At 37.8% G+C, this 17,294-nt stretch overlaps 1 protein-coding gene across 1 annotated transcript in view; it reads right to left on the bottom strand.

Moving 5' to 3' along the window:
• Nucleotides 1–259: 259 nt before the first annotated feature.
• The window catches only part of NADK2 (NAD kinase 2, mitochondrial), a 39,161-nt gene continuing 22,126 nt past the window's right edge, over nt 260–17,294 (bottom strand). The window contains 9 exon segments of the mRNA XM_075136879.1: nt 260–3,116; nt 5,811–5,934; nt 6,386–6,439; nt 6,523–6,578; nt 8,749–8,892; nt 11,283–11,361; nt 12,353–12,489; nt 14,960–15,043; nt 16,374–16,455. Coding sequence (XP_074992980.1) covers nt 2,978–3,116; nt 5,811–5,934; nt 6,386–6,439; nt 6,523–6,578; nt 8,749–8,892; nt 11,283–11,361; nt 12,353–12,489; nt 14,960–15,043; nt 16,374–16,455 — 899 coding nt within the window. The 3' untranslated portion in view covers nt 260–2,977.

The following is a 17,294-nucleotide window of genomic DNA, read 5'->3' as shown; positions in this document are numbered from 1 at the left end:
GGTTACGATGGCGGCTGTAGCAGACACATAACGGAAGCCCTCTGGGTAGGGTGCACCACTGACCTTTTCCTAAGTGAAAAGAAGTTATTTGTTAGCTCCAAGCAATCCATGTCAAAAACTGCTACCTAGATGAATCTTTGCATTTCACCTAAACCATGAAGGCTTAGAAACCATTATTTAAAACAAACTGCACAGTAAGTGTAGAAGCTAAGCCCATGAAACACTTTTGACAGTTGAAATAAGGCACAGGACAGCTTCATGTATCTATTAAGTTTTTAATTTTTATTACATAATGTATAAACACCACTTTTTTTTAAAAAAAGCAAAGAATGACAGGCCTAGTTTAGCAGAACACAGTGTTCTGGCACTAAATGAAAAGACCATGGATTTGATTCAGCAGGTAGAAGAGGTGCAGAGTTCACTGCCAGTCCAGGCAGATTAAATCAATGTTAAACCAATACTCAGTCCTGCCACAGAATACCATCTACCAGGTAAGTTGTCTGTACTGCAATCCTTTGTAATAAAGGATCCTTAAAAAGGATTCTCTAATTCTTCAATAAAAAAAGCTAGCTGCTTACTGTTTATCTATTATAGATCTCTGAATCATCCTAGTTATTTAAATCAAGCATCCACCAGTAAATGCTTCAACAGAAGTGCAATTAAATACAGACAAAACCAGTAGAGGCCACTCATGAGTAGGTCAGGTTTCCATTTTGCTAAGTTAGGAATTTGACTGTGGAATTTCTTACTAAGCCCTCAATCAGATCATACGTTGGGTCTGAGGGCCTGAAAACACTGCCTTTTAGTCTCAGCATTCATAATAAGGAATGACAGGCATCTTTAAGAGGTATGCCCCCTGATCAGACTGATCAGTCTCCATTAAAATATTACAGCACACAAATTCTCTAAGTAGGGGATAGGGTTTCTGCCGTAAATTAATTTATGCAGGTATTCAAGGACACTTTCAGTACCTAAACCTCTGATCTAACACAGTGGTAAAGTCATAGGAAGTCATAAATTAGTGTTAATGGAATTGGTGGGTTGGGGTTTTTTTGAATCTTAACAGCATATTGACTAGCGTACTAGACAGAGGCACATAAACCATCCTTAACTGGTTTCAGATGGATTAGGAATAACAAAAAGAGCCTAGCCTCTGTGCACCCAACTTTCTAAAGAAGGAATAGTCTTTTGCATCTTTATCTTTAGACCTGTTTTGCAGATTATTTTAGACATTAAGAGCCCTATTCTAATAGTTCCTGAACTTACCAAGTTTTGAAAGAGTATTTGGCTACTTTGATTTTCCCCTTCTGGTCTGCAATCCTGGTAACTCAAGCAGATAGTGTAAATAACTCAATCTGCAGCACATTTAAAAGGTGAAATGTACACCAACATGATAGCTTATTCAAAAAGCTCCATCAGTATCACATTTGCCTAGAATTGAATGGTCTGGTAAAATCCAATTTCCTCTAAATTCTGGTTTACAGTGAATACAAACACTTAAGTAGTAGAAGGAAAAAATCCTTTATCCACCTCCACCTATAAAGATCAGTTTACATTTTGTGAGTAGCAATAAATACACTGATTGGCCACACTGGAGAACACTTCCATTAGACCTGAGAACATCTGTTACAGAATTCACTTTATTCAAAAGTATTTTGAAGAAAACTCACTTTTGGAAATAGATCTGTGGTAGACAGGACCAAACACGTTTGTTTCAAGCCATGTAGCAGAAGAGTTCCTGCTGTAGGAATCCTCATTTTGTCAATTCCACCCTCTCATCTATGCAATTATCAGCACAGACTTTCAAAGGCAGTCATAGTTCACAGTTTCTCTAAAACATTATCTGAAAAGTCACTTCCTCTTCTATAATCAGAGCTTTTTTCCTATTATCAACTTGCTTACTTAACACATGATCAGAGGCATGTAAAATTAAAATTAATTTGTTGCCAATTAAATATCAGTAGAATTCAGCATAGGATTGGAAATTTAAGTTTTCTGGGGAAGTTAAAAACATACACTTGGAAAATTGGGTGACATATAGGTATTAACTTGTGCTCCAACTACTAGCACCCAGCGCATCTCATTCTTCTTCAATTATAAAGAAACTCAGAAAAATTCCAAACCATTCAACTTAGTAAGGCCAAATATCTTTCTAAATGATAGCCACCTACATACACTACTGTGACTGAACACCTGCTAGCCAGCTAATCCATTCAATGAAGGAGTATATCTTACTTCAACGTTTCCTATGGTTTGTATATTTCTATTAAAGGGCGCAAGAAAACCCTTGGGTTTCAAGTCCCTCTCTAGTCAAAGAAAAAAGGTAAGAGCTACCTCATTCAAGATGTGGTTAAACCAGACTTTTACTTTTCATGTAAATCTACAAAGTAGAAAAAATACTAGAAGAGCAAAAAAAAAAAATTGTCACAAGTTGTATGAAACTACAAAGTTGTAAAATTTTTGAAAAGCATACAAAAGGTTTGTATTTCCATTTCCGTTACATCAACATTAGGATTTACCAAAATTTATATATCCTGGCACCAAATTGCTAGATTGACAGTCAACTTTTCTACAAAAGTATATGTATGAAGGTGTTTAGTTTCATCAGTCCCAGACTGTTACCACAAAACTGTACATCTGAATATTTAATGCTATTGACTTAATACTTGAACCCATCTACCTGTGTTTGAAAAGATGTTCTTTCGTGTTTGCCTTACAGGTTAAAATGTCAATTTGCACTGAAGTTAGAGGTAAGACTTCAGATATATTTCTTTTACACCAGATGCAAGAAGAGCTTAAATATCAGGCTAAGTTTTCTCCAACTCGAAGGAATTAAAAGCATCTCAAGCTTTCTCCAAATGCTCTTGCATCCAAAAAGACCGACTTCCAACTTAATGCAGCGTTGTGATGTGCTGTCTATCTCCAGGAGTTCCCTCTCTGGATCCAGAATTGTTTCAGCAGAAGACACTAGGGTTCTTCATTCTTCCAGCAGTACAGTGCACAGTGCATCCTCTGTATCGATCATTATTGAAGCTATCGCTCCATCATTGAACTCAAAAGATGTTCCTCCATCTACAACCATACATGCATCCCAACAACGGGAACGGACACAGACTCTGCAAAAACCCAAAAAATAAGTTTTCACAAAATAGCTTAAAAATTTTAACTATTTCACACAAACACTTACCTGAACACTAAGACTGGTTCTTGGACATTCCTTTGAGTGGGTTAGTAAATGCTTAATCACATGGGAGCATACTTAAGAGAAGAATTTAGCATGGTACTAAGCACTAGAATCCCCCAACCTATCAGTACTCTGTATAGACATAGCAAAGAGTCCAGAGAGGACTGAAGGACTTCTTCAGATGGTGACTATTGCTCCAAGAGTCTGAGAACAGCCTATAACATAACACTTGATATTGAAAGCTGCATTTCAGGTGTATTTTTTAAAGAAAGCTACTGACAATCCTATTTAATAGTGATTTGCTTTATCTTTCACAGAAAAGTTTTAAATTAATTATGATTCTAATGTATGGTCTTCATGTTAAATGGAACATGCAGTTCCAATTAGCAATGCTTGAGATTCAAATAATTTAGATATTAATACAGTCTAATTTGTAATGAATCATTCAGAGAGAGAAGGGAAAGTAATTTCAAGCACAAAGTTGAAGGTCAGAATGCTTGCCCGGCAACATCATAAATAGGTATTGCAGCATATTACTGTCAATATTACAGTTTGACTACTATATCTTTAAGCCAATAAATTTAAATTTAAGCTTATAAAATTTAAGGCAGCTCTTTTAGAGCTGGACAAGACAGAATAAAGCTACTAACCATCTTCCTCTTAACTTACCCTTAAAAGGAAAATGAACTCAACCATTGGAATTTATCCTTTCATGTATGTAGCAAGCGAGAACACTATTAAATAAAGAGTTCTCCAAACTTTTTTCATATTGCTAGATGGGAACCAATAGTTATGCAGCAGTCTCACATGGATGTGCTTGATTGTTTCTGACTTAGGCCTTGGTCTAGAAATGGTCTGATCTCCAAAATTTAATCAATAATTATCTAGTGACTTAAATTATCAGGAAGACACATCTTTCACAAATATGAAAAGCTTGGAAGCACAGCCACAGTGTCAAAGCTTAATTGGCCTGTGCACCACTAAAACACAGCCAAGTCTGGACACTGCAGAAGAATGTGGAGGCACGTTGCACTCCTCCATTTCACTCTGAGCAGCTACTGTGTCAAAAAAGACAAAGAACAGCCATGGGGAGATGTCTAGTATCAAGAGCTAAAGATCAACTGTGACAGGCAGCAAATTCTACTTAAAAAAAAGGAAAAATGGGCAGATATCTCTCATAGGTATTGCAGACATTTGTAGCTCCAGTATAGTTTTTATAGTATATCCCATGCTGAGGACTCTAAATAAGACAAGACTTAGTCCTATAGAACGCATGGATGAAAATGCAGTTATTTGCTCCTATTTTAACCTCTCCTCTTACCATCTCTTAACTCCCAGATCGAAATGACTAAGAAGCAGTAAACATTGAAAGACACGACACATACACAGTGGGCATCTAATATTGTTAATATTTAGTCTCAGTAGCCAGAGATGTCCTTTATTACTAGGTCATCAAATGTTGTAACACTGAAGTGTCTTAAAAGGAGCAGAATTTGGGTCTCCTTCGAGTCAGAGGTCCTTTAGACATTTGTTTTGATATAAAAGGTTGAATTAACATTTAATTAATACTGAGATATTGTATTATTCTCAACATAGTTATTCTGAACATAGAACTAACAGTTGCATGTGTTTATATTTAATTGTGGCAAGCTCCAGAAAAATCATAGAATCATTTAGGTTAGAAAAGATCTTTAAGATCATCGAGTCCAACCGTTAACCTAACACTACCAAGTCCACCACTAAACCATGTCCCGAAGCACCACCTCTACCCGTCTTTTAAATACCTCCAGGGATGGTGACTCAACCACTTCCCTGGGCAGCCTGTTCCAGTGCTTGACAACCCTTTCAGTGAAGAAATTTTTCCCAAGATCTAATCTAAACCTCTCCTGGCGCGAATGCCCTAAGCTAAAATGACTGAATAATTTAGTTTGGAAGGGCATCTAGCCCATCCTTCCACTCAAAGCAGGGCTTACTTCAATGACAGATTAGGTTGCTTAGGTCCTTGCCCAGTGAAGTTTTGAGTATCTCCAAGGACAGTGATAGCACAATCTCTGGGCAACCTGTTCTACTGCCTGACCATTCTCACTGTGAAAAATTTTTCCTTTTTTTATCGGAATGTTACATCCTATAAAATCATGGCTGTTGCCTCATATTCTGCTCTGAAAAGAGTTTCACTCAGTCTCCTCTGTAACCATCCATTGGTAGCTGAAGACAGCAACTGGATCCACCCTGCTTAGTCCTGTCTCCTCCAGGCTAAACAAAAGCACCATTTGAGTCTCTCCCTTATACTCCACGTGTTTTAGCCCCCTGATCATCTCAGTGGTCCTTTCCTGAATTCACTCCAGTTTGTCAATACCCGTGTCTCACACTGCGGGAAATGGCATGTACCCAAAACTGGGCACAGTGAGATTCTTTTATTCTGTAAGAGCGTGCATGGATCAAACATTAAGAAGGCATAACACAACTTGGAAACATTTTCTTCCTGTTGTTATGAGAACAATACTCAAGCCCCTCAAAACACAAACTGGATGTTGAAACACTTCAAGGGAAACTCCTGGATTACTCAAACTTTGACAAATACACAGAATGAAATAACTCTTCAGTGACTGCTACAGCCAACACTTACTTTGAAGAGAAGCCACGCTGCCGGCTACTTGAGAAAACTCTATTTACAATAGGTTCTCGAATACTGAAAAACATCTTTGGTTCTTCTGGACTGTAGAGCAGGGACTCATTGTAATCATTTGTTACTGTAAATGGAGAAATCAGCCATTAGTTTTTCCAGAGAAAATTAGTTATTCTCGGAAACACACATTCCTCCAGGAAAGAGCAGCTTGCCCACCGAGAGGGAATATTGAGTCTTGCTAGATGTTTAATAGCCTTCACCTGCAAAAAAAGTTAATTTTACAGAAGAGTCCTTTCGGTTCTATTGCATGATGAACACTCAACAGCTCTCTTCAGGTGATTAAATACCTTAGGAGAACTGAAATTCTCCTGAAGATCTATACATACAAAAGTTTAAATAAGTGCTTTCATTCAAGTCACACATTTTTCACCAAATATGCCTAAATAATGTTTGTAAGAAAGACTAATATTGTAAGAGCGCTAAAATACTGAAAGCAGTGCTGAGTATTAAGAGTACAAACAAAATGAACCAGTCAAAGGTAAGATACCTTAAAAAATTTTGCCTTTTTCACTAACCTTTTTGTATTAGTTCCATGTTCAATGGCATATTCAAACTTCCATGCTTTTTAGCTGTTGAGTCAAAAGAAAGAGCCCCAATTAGATAGGTGTATCTTTACATAAACTTGGCCAGTAATGCCACACTGTTCACTCACCGATCTTAAGGATCTCTTCAACAGCTTGATGTGCTACCTTGTTAATATTATAGGACCTAGACAGAGGAAGTAGAAGTCTTGTTTGCTAAGCAATACAACTTGGGAGAAAAACAAAACAAAACAAAACCAAAAAATCTTGCATACAGATGAAGAACTATGTTCACCATCAGGAAGAAAAAAAATAAAGAATGCTATTAAGTGAGCTGACATCAGCTTCTTCAAAAAAATGCCTTAAAGTTAACTCTTGGTTTGACATCTACCTGTGGCTTTGTAAACCTTAATAATCCATTAAGCGAAGTCTTCAGGAAAGAAGAGCATGATACACAGGATGTAGTCTCCTTATCAATAATCCTCCTGCCTCAAAACCCCAATAATGATAATTGCTGATTTAAGTCTGCATTAAAAAACCTGAAGCATGACAGTTTTACAGATTGTATGTGTTCTTATCCCTTCTATCCATCTCTTGCTAATTAATTCCTTCTGTTAGTTCTTATTTATGGGACCCAACACTTCTTTACAAATATTATGCCTCTCTGTCCGTACCCTAAGCTGTGAGCTTGAATCTCACAAGAATTGGTGTATATAGAAAAGGAACAGTTAGATCAGACACTTTTGCATTTGCCACATTTGGATGCACAAGTCAACATAAAGCCGCAGTCTGAACCAAGTCTAAACTCCAATAGAAGTCTCCCTCCTGTGCCCAGGCTCAAAAGGGATTAGGTACTAATCACAGCCTCCGTGCAGCAGTACTGTGAACATCTCAGTTGCCCAGCTCTCAATGCAGCTTAAAATCCTCAGTCCCCCACTTCTGTCATGGCAGTAAAACACCTCAGACTGCAACATACATCTACTATGCATCTAACAGACTACAGAGCCGCTGAGGGTGGTTGTCCCAGGCTCGCTCTCTTAGGCCTGTTGCCTACCGACAAGCCTGAGCAGATGCTAGCAAGAAGCTGAGATGCACAGTTTGAAATTGTTCTCTCTCTCAACTAGATATCCTTTTATGCAAGTTTTGGCAGGACATTTAAATGCCTCTCAGTCCAAGGAGGTCTGAAATCCCAGGAGAGCCCCTAAACCACAGGCTAAGGAAGATCACTCCACTAAGGCTTGGCCTCAGTTTAGAGAAGTCCAGCAGTACACACTGATTACAGCAATGGAGATGGGCAAGCCTGGAATTTGGTCCCTGGTTCTGGGATTGCTCAGTACAGAGTGTATAAGCAAATGAAATGCAGACGAACAGCTTTGAACTAAGACTGTACATTCCCAAGATACTGAACACTAGGAAAGTTCCCCTTGCAGTCTGCCAATTTCATCCTTGGCAGCCTCCAGGACTAAGTTACGCTGACTGAATACAAAATTCTGAATTACAATGAAGAGTAAAACCCAGTAACCATGGTTACAGCATGAATATTCATTTTTTAATTTCATTAAAAGCTCCAGTTTTAGTTCATCTTAGCCTGCCACATAAATCCAGGGCCTGTTGTACAACTTTAAACTATAAGCACAGCCAACTATAAGCACATCTCAAAACTAAATTGATTAGACTTACATGCAGTACTGCAGCTTGTTTAAACTGAAGTTGAGATAATTTACCCCTTTGATAAAGCTAGCACAGCTCTGCTTAGATATGCCCGTCTTTAAGGGGAATATTTTGGCAAAGAGACTATGCCCTTTCAATTAAGTTTGAAAGAGGCAAGAGGCTTGGAAGGAGAATGGACAGTAGATGTGCCAGAGAACACTTAACACTGTTTCCAAGTATGTGTTTTCCCATTCTTGTTAGAGCTTAGATTTTTGTAAATTTTTTGAACTACTTCATCTAAGCATTTTAATTTTAGCCAACAAGAGCAGTTCAGAGATGCTCCTAACATGCTCTGCAAGTCAGAGCAGAATGTCTTTCCCTTGCCACCCCCAACCATTCATCTCCACGTGTGGCATGCAACCTCTTTCACCAAAATTACACTTAAGGTAAACTTCTGTCTCAATGCCTCAGCTTCTCACCCTTTCAACTCTTCTCTCTGTACCTGCACGTGAGAGGTGCTCTGCTCTTCTCATACACCTGAGACAGCTTTGAACCATACTGACAGTGAGAACATTTGGACATAACTGACATGCACTGACTTACCCATAGCCCAAGAGAGTCTCAGTATGGACAAAATGCTTAAGCAAAATAGGTCCATCTAGCTTATCTGAAGCAATATTTTTATCAAAGCAGCAACAGGTACTTACCATGCTTTTGATCCTGTTCCAGTACACACATTAAGCCCTGAACTCTTCTGTTTTTCCCAAGGACCATCATCAACTGATATCTCATAATAGGAGGCCCTATGAAGCGAGAATTTAAAACTGGGTTTGCAGGACTTAAAGTTCTCCCTGAATAAGACAGAACACACAGCCTTATCAGGCACATAAAAATTTAGAGTGGCTCGTTTCAAATCTGGATGACAATTTCATAGGCTTTGCACAGTGCTTCTGCTTTGGCAGCCACTTTTGATTCACTGTTTTATAGCAGTTTTTATAATGGACAAAAGTGACTTGCAGCATGAACTTTTAGGCAGTTTTTCTGCAATCACTTTTCATATTAAATTATGCACAAAGAACCACAGAGTTCCTGGGGATAGCTTCGTTTACAAGCAGGGTTTGCTGGACTTAAAATGAAATTACAAATACATTACCTTCCTTGCATAATTGTTGAACTACCGAAAAACTGTGTTTATGCTGTGATTGGGTCTCCTAAAATTACATCAGGGAACACTAAGAGGTAAGGCACTCCAATGTCAGTAAGTAATAGCATGGCTTCACGCTGAATTCTTGATCACTTCAGTAATTAAAAATCCACTGTGATTCTTCACAAACAGTTTTAGTTTTACAACAGTCAGCAGGTTTACGTTTCTGTCCAGGGCGAATTTTTCCTAAAACTCAAATGTAGTAAGTCTTGCGGCACAATCATCATTCTGCATCGTATTTTTCATACGTCGGGGGATTCCTAATGTTAGGCCTAGAGAGACCAGACAGTCTCTCTCTGTAAGCTTCAGAACATCCAGGGGTATATTTATGAATTAATGTTGTTGATGTTCATAGTGCCTAATTCAAACGGTATAGTATGATATAGTATTCAGATTAATAGATACCCTCTTAGAAAAACACCACATTCACTGTGTTCAGCATGACAGAGTTTCACCTTTCTTAGCAAAAGGAGCTTACTGAACTGTTTTAGGTGATGACTGTTTCAGTCTGGATCAACTAGGAATACAGCTCTTGAATATCTGGTGTCAAACAGTTTGGACTCTTAGTAACTAAGGGCATTTTGTGTACTCACTCTTGAGAACATGGGAAGATGAAAGAACTGGAAGCAAATTAAGAACACAGGTGCACGGTTTGATTCAGTTTAAGATAATTTTTGCAAGCTGGGTATGAAAGGTTTTTTTTTTTTTCTTCAATTTCCTTGTTTTCTTAACTGACACGCAGAATAAGACCTTGGAAGAAGCACCTAGAGTCATTTTGTCTTATTAGACGGCAGACTTGCGTATTTGAACCTTACAGAAGATTCATCTGTGTGACATCATTATTTAAATCTCCAAGTGTAAGGTCCTATTATTTATTACTACAGATTTGTTGCTACAGGCATTGTGTTCCTCAATGCTTCTCAAATATACTGGAACTAAAGAGCACAATGTATTTGTGACACTCAGAAGTACAGGACTATTATGAAGTGTTGGAAAGCAGCTTTGTGTTCCTCTATCACTGTATGTTAAAGAAAGTTTTTAGAATCTTGATAAAATTAGGTTTGATTTAGTAGAGAGCAAAAATTGTATCTCTTTGAGACTAACTCCTTCTGCCAGTCTGAGGCTGCAGTCCAGATGGAAGATAAAGCACCCATGGAACATTTATACTGTTTCCAGCAGCAATCACAGTGTCCCAGGCACTGTACAAACACAAGAAGATGTTACACTCTAAAGTTTTTTTTTAAAAAAAAAAATATATAGAATAAAGGGAAAAGGGATATAAAATACAAGTAAAAGTTTGGCCAAATCCTGAGCAAGGATCACGTTTTAACTCCTTTCCCGCAGCCCCAGTAACATTCCCCACATCCTTCTTGTTATCGTTTGGCTGGCAGAAATGCATTGATCTTCAGGACAGAAAGGACAGTCAAAGGTATCCTGGATAACACCGTACCAGGATTTGATACAAACTCGTTTCTTAAAACAAGGAAATAAGTGTTTTCCCACAATAACAAACCTTTTGCCAAAGGCAGGCTGATACCTTTGCCTCTAATGACAGAGAGGCAGAGAAAGGAGTACTTGGTCATGCAAAAAGCTATTTCTGCTTGGTCATGCTAAAAGTTATTTCTGTTTGGTCATGCTAAAAGCTTGAAAATATATTTAAGAAGAGATGCAGGAGAGGAAGCAGTTTAAGGACAGATATTTAAATCTTCAATCCACTGTAAAGATAGTAAATAAAGGCATTTGATTACATAAGAACTAACCAGGAAAGGAATAAAACAACGAAGAGGAAAGAAAACAGTCAGGAATAATGAAAGAATGGCCAGACAGGAAGGTGGAAAACCAGAAATAAACATTACTGCACTTACATCTCTGAAAATACACTTTGTAATCAGCAACAACACAATCAGCGTTACATATTCATGGACTAGAATTGAAATTTGACTGCAAAGACATCCCATCACTGATTGTCCATTGCAATGTCATAAAAAGAAATTAAGTCAATTGTGCCTCGCTGCAACTACAAACAATTAAACATACCTGGATGAAAGAGATTCCCCAATGAAGACTTCATTGAGTGCTCTCACTGGTAAAAGATGTGGACCAGAAATGTCAGATCCTGCAGATATTGAATATAACAGCTTTGAATCACGCCTCTACAACCCAAATTTTCAAAAACAATTCACAACTCATTGGAGGACACACTCTGCTGCCTGCGTTTGTATTCTAGACCTCGTGCTCCATTTTCTTCAGGGACTCAGTTTTTCACTGATTTAGTCTATAGCCAGTAACTGTCTTTTACTGGAGACTACAAATATTTGAACCAAGGTCAATAAGGCAATGACGCTTACGTTCAGACATTGCTTTCCCTGAAAACTCATGGGCAACGAGACAGATTGAAGTCTTCTCTTCTGTCAGTCACCCTTCCAGCATAGTTAAATTCACTGACAGTGACTTAACAGACATTTCTGATAAAGTTCAAAGAATTAGACTTAGAATTAGAATTGTTCATGTTGACTAAGGACTTCTCAGTGAGAAAATGCAGTGCTAGACACAGGTTAAGGATAGAATCATGCATCTTCAAACCATCATAAAGAAAACAGTCAAAGGTGTCTGATGACCGAAGAATTACCCAGGGAGAGATTCTCACTTCTAATTTCTCGCTTGCTGGCAGTGTGTGACCAGCTTTTTCAATTGGGAAGTAACCTACCTCAAATTTAGCGCAAGTTAAGAGCGCGCACGCACATACACACACACATGGTTTTAGTGCGGAGCAGCTAAACACATGATAAAATGTTCGTGTGTTAACCCCAAGTGTCTATAGTAACCCTAAGAGACAACATTTTAAAAAAGCTCAGGTATTTGGCCAGCAGATAATGCTATTTAAAAACATCTCTAAATTAACTGTAAATACTGAAAACTGGTTCTAAGTGTACAGTCCAGAATAAACATATAGAAACAAAAAGTACTCCCTTCTAAAAAACCGTAATCTGGGTCTTCAGCCTCTCAAATACAGCAACCAGACTTCAAATACTTCAACTCTTACAAATCTTTATCTCTTATTCCAAGTTATCATATAAAGTGATTACATTCTTCAGATTTTAACCTACTTTGATCCTGAAATCTTTCATTTATGTGAGCCCTGCTGTGTTGCTCTTGGCTTAGCTGCTGTTCATGTAAATCTACAGGGGTTGGGTTAATACCAGTTCCTTCAAGATACAGTCGAATTCTTTGCCGCCACTGCCACCTTAGAGAGGAGAAAGAAGTTGGTATCAGTAGCTGAAATATTCATCACAGAATTAGATAGGATCAAAGAGTCTTCACTCTCAAAGCAGAGCATCTGAAGATTAAAAGTCAAATACATTCAAAGTCACATTTCAAGTTTTATAGCTTCCTCTATAATTTCTAAATGTAGAAAGTTAATCATACTAAAATGTAAATACTTTACACTTACCAATTTACTACCTAATGTTTTTGTATGTGTAAAATAAGAGGACACTGGCCAAAAGTAGTCTATAAACATTATAGACAACAACTCATCTTTTTTTTATCCTAACTTACGAATTCATGATGGATGCAATGATTTTGAGAACAAGAAGCTCTCAGGAATTTACACAGCAATACATGCTGTATTTTTACCATCTTTTGTTTGTATTTGTAGGTGTCCAGAAAAGCAGCTCTATCCACTCCTTTACACGTAAGGGCCACAAGTATCCTCTCATTTTAAGAATCTCTCCTAGCCTAGGAACTTCAGGATGCTTAAGAGGAATTCAAATGAAGAAAGAGAAAGATATAAAAGGCATTCTTCCTTAAGCTGTTACAACATTCAGATTTTCTATTTTTTCCTAGAGGAGCTATCAATTCCTTCTTCCTCTTACAATTTAGAGAGTATATAAAACAAAATAGTAATAGTAGTTTTGATTAAGAAAGCAAATCACAAGGGAGTGATATGAGCACATCTTTTCCCCGTTCATACTGTTGATATCCGGGTGCCAGTAACCATCTTACATGTTTCCTGAAATTACAGCAAGGAAGACTTACACTTTATATGACTACATTACTAGGTTTTCCTCATTGTCATCCTTGTAGAGCCTCATTCAACACATCCTTAGTATAATTACCTACCTGCCCCTAAATTCCAAGTATAGTTTTAGGTAGTCAGGCAGGCAGCATGCAATGAGTATCATTATGCTAGCCTCCTTACAATACTCGTGCTAGAACTTGTCAAAACCCATACAAAATTAGAAAATGGGACTGTACCCCTATTATACCCCTATTCTGAGATCCTGTTACACAACTGACCATCAAAAAAAGAAACATGGGTAGTTTGATATAGTTTGTCCTTTATAAATCAGTAATCTCGGTTGTTTCATGGGACTACAAGGTAAGTGCTTACACAGATTGTTGCACTAAAGTGGCTGGCAGTTCAAGTATAAGGAGAAAAGACAACCCCTCTTTTCCAGTCTCTGGCACCTCACCATCCTTATGCAACTCTGAGCTACCAGAAGCTCTTCCAGATGGGCTGATCCAGTTACCCACCTATTTTAAAGTTTCCTTAGGGCCAAATAAATCTGAGAACTGCTAAGTGAAACACCCGCTCAGGCCCTTGCTTAGGAATATCTGTTCCTACTGTTCTGGAAAAATAACCAGGGAGATCCTTTCTGTTTCACTCTGGTGAAGCTTCAGCTCCATAATAAGCAACAACAGGAGTGTCAGCAACAAGAGTATAACATGGCATGCAAAAAAACATTAGAGGTGCCTAGATTATCAAAGGAGGTTACCTGCATTAGCACTATCAGCTTTACTTAAGCAACTTAGCATGAAGGAGTTAAAAGCTTTTGTTTTCTAAGTCTCAGAATATGTGGGTTGAAAGTACCTTTTCATTTAGCAATACCTATTGAAATCCCTTCAGTTATTTATAATCAATCCTGATGACTGTATTCACGTCATTTCAGAACTTTTCTATGGCACAAACACAGTTAAACTTCAAGCTACAAACTAAATATGCTAAATTATAAACAAAACCCAATTGCAATATATTTTTACGTGAATGACTTATTTCTGTTTGATGGTTTACCATCATAAAAGTATTCTGGAATGTTAATACACCACAGAACAATGTCTCTTTTTAGATAGTTATTAAAAAACTCTTCCCTAGTCTGTCCTTTAAAATTCAGCTTGCTTCCTTCTTAATTCAAGTGAGATTCTTCTATTTTAAGAATATCTAGTATTGAAAACATCAAGTTATCTTCAGCATAAAGAAAAGCTTTGCCTTAACTAATCCGTTAATAAAATTTAAGCTACTCTACCTTAATCACCAAAACCCCAGAGGCAACACACTGACCATCTCCTAACTGTATAGGCTTCATTAGCTTCTATTAGTATGGCCCATCACTGTACTACATATGCTTTCAAGTGTAAAAATATGCAAACCAATACACCCTTTACAAGAATGCAGTTCTTCGCTTATGAATTTTCTAAGTCAGAAAAGAAAATCAATTATTGAAGGTCATAACGAAAGTCTTTTTGCTGGAACTGGCAGTCAATTTTATCCTTTGTATTCCAATCTTCCTCTTGACAACAAACCCATTTTTCAACATGGTAAAAATCTACACAGAATTCACGATTCGAGGCATTAAGGTTTTAATAAGCATCTTCTGTTCCTTAGGAATTGCATTAAGTATTTTCCAATCATAACATGTTTATGTGAATCCTACCTGAACTCACCACGATAAAGCTTCTGCAGGGCTTCAGGAAACGAGTGCGTGTATCTCACAGGCAAGCACAAGTGACCCTCCGATCTGGTGGCAAAAAAGGACAATGAAAATGACAGTATAACTATTAAGATTTGGTACCTTTAAAAAACAAAACAAACTAAAACAAACACCTTTTTCTGTTACATAAAGCAAAGCTACACTTTGACCTTTATGAACCTATACTATTCTTACATAAACAGCACATGAGCAACAATACACCTCTTTCAGCTCCTGGGGTGTTCGTGTGTGAGACACAGGATATGTCTGCCACATTTCCCCTAAAAACTGGCTGTTCAGCTAGTAATTTTGCAGGAATATGTGGGCACTAATATAGTTCCTGTCACCACAGTTCTAGACAAGCTTAAGGAATTCAAGCTTAATAAACCTTGCAAGTTACAAAGAAAATTTCCTCCACTTACACACAAGTTAGGGATACGAGACAGGTAAGCAACATACCTAAGATCAAAAGAATCGCATGTCAAAGTCAGAAGACTAAACACCGCTCCCCTTTCATGAGTGATATTTGATAACTTGAAGGCACTTGTTATTTGAACCCTGCTATTCAGGTTTGATACTGTAGAATATCTATTCACAGCATTTGAAAAGTTTTGGAAGAGGAGTAAGGTATGGACGGAATTTAAACTTTTGGCCACTACTTTCTTATCTACGAAGATTAAATTAACTGGTAATATCAGAAGCAGAAACCTCAACCTGGAAATGTCAGCAGACAGCCTTGGTGAATTCTGAGTTTTCTTGCCATCCATTTGAAGGTTATACCAACCAGGAAGTACTAATACACTGCATCCACCTGCCCAAATCAATCTTATGGCTAGGTGGATGCAACTTGTGTGGAGTTTTTAATAGGACAACTAAATGCCGTTAAATGGCTGAGGAAGTATGGCATGGTTTACATGAAGAAACCAGAACAAACTTCTTCATGTGAAGCCCTATCGGTTTTCCAATAGCATTCGCCTTCTTCATAAAGAAACCAAGTTTCTGTGTGTTCAGGCAGCACACTTACATCCTTTTGTTAAGTCCCTTTTCCTGTCTCTGTTCTATACTGCCATCTCTAGCCTGAAACTTCTGGTTAGCAATACCAGTTAACTAGCTGCAAGTGCTGTTACGCTGGCCTGTGAAAACAGCTATGGCAGTTTAACACAGTCATGCTTACCCTACTTAACGTCCTCTCAGATGAGACAGGATAACTCACTGTGGAAGCTTTTCTAATAAAACAACACGTTCACTTGGTATCTACAGTCTACTAAATCAGACATTTACGCTGCCAAATGCTACAGGCATGCCTCATGCATCATGAAAACAGATGCATATTGTGCCTGACATTAGATAAAGCATTGCTTTCCAAATGTGTTTTTACCTTTCAGGATCAGTATTTACTCCAATAACTGGTTTAAATTTATCAAAGACCTTACTGGCTGCCAACAACATTGTACCATCACCTACAGAAAAAGCAAAACAAGTTAGTTTCACTTCATATTCTAGAATCCCAAACAAAATAGTCTCACATGTTCTGCAGCATTACCACTACATGCTTTTGTATCAACAACCAATCAGGTAAGCTGCACAAAAATAAAATGGGACCACAAAACTACTGACACCTTTCAAAGCAGAGTAGTGACAATTGAATTCAAAATGGCAAAGGTGATTAGAAAATGTACGACTTATCTGACAGCTATACACGCGCAGGCTACTGAATTTGGCAGAAGCAAGTTTGAAAAGAGATTTATGGAAATTTCTGTATGTTTATCAGCTGGTAACAGAAATTCTTTAAGAAAATAAATTTAGAAAGTATCGCTAATCAAAGCCACAGGAGACAGGAAACAATACCAATCACATGAAAACAATAACTTTAGTTCCATCTCAGTTGTCCTCCTAGAAGGCACAATTTAAAGGTCTTATTAGGCCCGAAATAGGCATGCTTGGAAAAGAAGTCTTAGATAAAACTGTTGAAATAGAAATCTTTAAGTGTCACTGGTTTCTTCAGATATTGATATTCTTTCCTGTCTGTTAAACAGAAGGACAACTATACCCTGAATCAGTCTTTGCACCAAGATACAAGCTCGGAAAACCTCGGATGATGTATCACTTCCCAGCTGCTTGCCTCATAACCATGAGAAATGTTGCCACAGCCAAACTGGCACTTTAAGCTTAGAGGAGTTCTTTGAGATCTACAGCAGTATATTAGGATTCTTCAGGAGTGTACACATATCCCTTTCTACCCATTCTGCGTGGTAACCAGCAGCTAAGGGCAAAGTGGGGAGGAAAGAAAGGCAGAGCA

The sequence above is a fragment of the Calonectris borealis genome, chromosome Z, assembly GCF_964195595.1.
Source record: "Calonectris borealis chromosome Z, bCalBor7.hap1.2, whole genome shotgun sequence".
NCBI classification, from domain to species: Eukaryota; Metazoa; Chordata; class Aves; order Procellariiformes; family Procellariidae; genus Calonectris; species Calonectris borealis.
Note: the sequence above shows the minus strand (reverse complement) of the source record. Positions and strands in the feature narration are given on the sequence as shown.